Source organism: Podarcis cretensis (genome assembly GCF_951804945.1).
Source record: "Podarcis cretensis genome assembly, chromosome: 18".
In the NCBI taxonomy this organism is placed as follows: domain Eukaryota; kingdom Metazoa; phylum Chordata; class Lepidosauria; order Squamata; family Lacertidae; genus Podarcis; species Podarcis cretensis.
The window spans coordinates 5,742,133-5,745,337 of record NC_137188.1 but is presented as its reverse complement, the minus strand read 5'-3'; the positions used below and the strand labels follow the sequence as shown (position 1 = coordinate 5,745,337).

General features: G+C 50.6%; 1 protein-coding gene across 1 annotated transcript; it reads left to right on the top strand.

Annotated features, from left to right (window-relative positions):
* The first annotated feature begins 1,638 nt into the window (after positions 1-1,638).
* Positions 1,639-2,776, top strand: LOC307207182 (E3 ubiquitin-protein ligase RNF167-like). Its single transcript, XM_079960960.1, has one exon. The coding sequence runs from the start codon at positions 1,959-1,961 to the stop codon at positions 2,676-2,678; it is 720 nt and encodes a 239-aa protein (XP_079817086.1). The 5' UTR covers positions 1,639-1,958; the 3' UTR covers positions 2,679-2,776.
* Positions 2,777-3,205: the final 429 nt, after the last annotated feature.

Below are 3,205 nucleotides of genomic sequence, written 5' to 3'. Positions count from 1 at the left end.
TAGGTGGAATCTTCTTTCTTGTAGTTTGGAGCCATTGCTCCGTGTCCGCTTCTCTGGAGCAGCAGAAAACAACCTTTCTCCCTCCTCTATGTGACATCCTTTTATCTATTTGAACATGGCTATCATATCACCCCTTAACCTCCTCTTCTCCAGGCTAAACATGCCCAGCTCCCTTAGCCGTTCCTCATAAGGCATCGTTTCCAGGCCTTTGACCATTTTGGTTGCCCTCCTCTGGACACGTTCCAGTTTCTCAGTGTCCTTCTTGACTTGAGAGTGTCACAAACAGAACAACAACAAGGCAGTTAATGATACAGCCTTGTCTCGCCCATTGGGCTTCCATTCCCAACAGCAAGGGCTTGTAGACAGGCTGGCTGGGCTCCCTCGCCTGCTTCCTTGCCTCAGCCCCTGGCACCCAGCACCCCCTGGCCAAACCCAGAGGCACCATTCGCCTGCAGGGCTTGTAGCCAGGGCTGCTGCAACAAGCACTCATGCAAGCCTTTGGGAGTCAGAGATGCAAGAGGGCATCAGAGGAGGGAGGGAAGGGAAGAGGGTCAGAGTCCAGTGTTGCCCGCGGCACCCCTGACCACCATTCAAGGCACCCCAGGGTGCCACGGCACAGTGGTTGAAAACCACTGGCATAAAAGCATATGCATATTCAAGGGACGCAGGTGGCGCTGTGGGTTAAAGCCTCAGCGCCTAGGGCTTGCCGATCGAAAGGTCGGCGGTTCGAATCCCTGCGGCGGGGTGCGCTCCCGCTGCTCGGTCCCAGCGCCTGCCAACCTAGCAGTTCGAAAGCACCTCTGGGTGCAAGTAGATAAATAGGGACCGCTTACCAGCGGGAAGGTAAACGGCGTTTCCGTGTGTGGCTCTGGCTTGCCAGAGCAGCGATGTCACGCTGGCCATGTGACCCGGAAGTGTCTCCGGACAGCGCTGGCCCCTGGCCTCTTAAGTGAGATGGGCGCACAACCCCAGAGTCTGTCAAGACTGGCCCATATGGGCAGGGGTACCTTTACCTTTACCTATTCAAGCATAGGTCCGTCTTCTTAAATGGGCAGGGTAATAATAATAATAATAATAATAATAATAATAATAATAAAAAATTGTATTTATACGCCACCCTCCCCAGCCAAGACTGGGCTCAGGGCAGCTAACAACCAATAATAAAAACAAGCTGATTAAAATACAACATTAAAACATTAAAATATAGCCTATTATTATTATTATTATTATTATTATTATGGTCAGAGCTGAAATCAGTGCGCTCTCTCTCTCTCTCCCATAGCCTGCAATCACCTGCATCCAACCTAAGGCATCCGTATCTCATTTTTTGTTCTCTGCGGCTTCCAGAGAAAAACTAACAGGCAACTCCCTTCGAGTTGGAGATTTGCTACTGAATACCTGAATCACATGATCTAAAGCAAAACACTACTGGAGAGCTAGCCGAGAACATCGGCTGTTAATTATTAACCTGTTAGAGCTTCAGTGGAATTTTCCAGTTTCCCTTTAGCAATACACATACAGGCATTCAGTTCGCAATGAAACAATTAACACTCCCTCTTAACACCACAGGAGGAGCGGGCCGCCCTTGCCAGAAGTCTGAACTGACCACGTGCAGAATGGCTTTTGAAATCGGGCTGAAGGCCATGTGCGCTCGTGGGGCCCCTGGGTTGCGCAGATCCCTGGCTGCCTTGGAGGACATATCTAATACATTTCCTAGGTGGATTGAGGTAGGTGGCTGAGGTCATGAGGTCACAAAGACCTCTGGGCAAATGTCCTGGGAAGGCTTTACTCATCAGGCAGCCCTGTGCTCTGGGGGAAGACCAGCCACCTGTGCTTCAACACCAAGAGCTTGGCCTGTTCCACTTACCTGGCCGCGGTCTGGTTTCATGGATGATCCAATAGGAACTACCACATTGATGCTCCCACTGCCCAGAAAAGACCTTTAGACAGATCCACCTATGATCTATGCAAGAATGCACCTAATATCTCTTTCACCTCCTGTTCATCTGGTCTCAGGTATCTCTCTCCTGCTCCTCTGCATCCCTTCCAGTGATGCCTTAATCCGTGCAGTGTACAACCACAATGGCATCAGCCAAGATTTTGATGCCCTGCCTTCCCATTTTGGACCTTCTCTCCACCGCGAAGGTCTTCTGGGTCACCTTGTCGAAGCCAAACCAGCCAACGCCTGCCAACCCATCGACACCCCGCCGCCGGCCAACAGCTCCTCCACTGCCTTCATCGCTCTCATCCAGAGGTACGACTGCCCCTTCACCACTAAGGTCCTTCACGCCCAGCAAGCCGGGTACCATGCCGCCATTGTGCACAACGTTGACTCGCAGGCTCTGGTGACCATGTTGGGTGAGAACGAGGCCGTGAAGGAGTCGGTCAGCATCCCTTCCTTGTTCATCAGCGAGTCGGCTTCCACCCAGCTCAGAAGGATCTTCCATTATGACCAAACCGCTTACATCATCCTTGTCCCTGAATGCCATTGGCTGTCCTGCTGGGATGCTGAGCCCAACTGCCAATCACATCCTCAAAGGTCTAGGCAAGGCCTCCTGAAGCAGACATTCCCTTGCCTGCCGACGCGCTGCCACTTGTTCAACGGCATCCATTACCTCCTGTTTGGCCTCACCCTGGTCATCTGGGTGGTGGCCTTGTATGTCCTCTGCTGCTTGTAATGACTTTGGGGTTCGGAAGCCAGCATGCAGCTAGACAGATGTTCCTCAAGGCACTTTATTCGGCGAACTTGCAAAATTAATACATTGTCCACAAATGAGATCTTCTGTGGCTTCTTCTCCCTCACTTCTCCCCATTCTCTGAATGGCTCTTTGTCAACCTGGTGCCCTCCAGACTAGCCTCACAAAACATAGTCATTTTGGACCACATCTCCCATCAGCTCCACAAAACATAGTCATTTTGGAAATCTCCCATCAGCCTCCCCGCAAACTGTTCCATCATCCTACAATCTTCCCATTCTTATACTTTGAGGCATCTCTCTCTCTCTCTCTTTCTCTGTTGATCATAGAGAATTCTAAGAATTACCTTATGTTCCTCTATCATTCTAGTAGCCTTGCCTCAAAAAGGATATGGTAGAGTTGGGGAAAGGGTAGCCAAAACGATCCATGAGTTGAAGTAACCACTGATGGAGAGGTTTGGAAGAGAGATTCCCACTCTCCAGTTACAGAGTTAAGCACATTGGCAATTG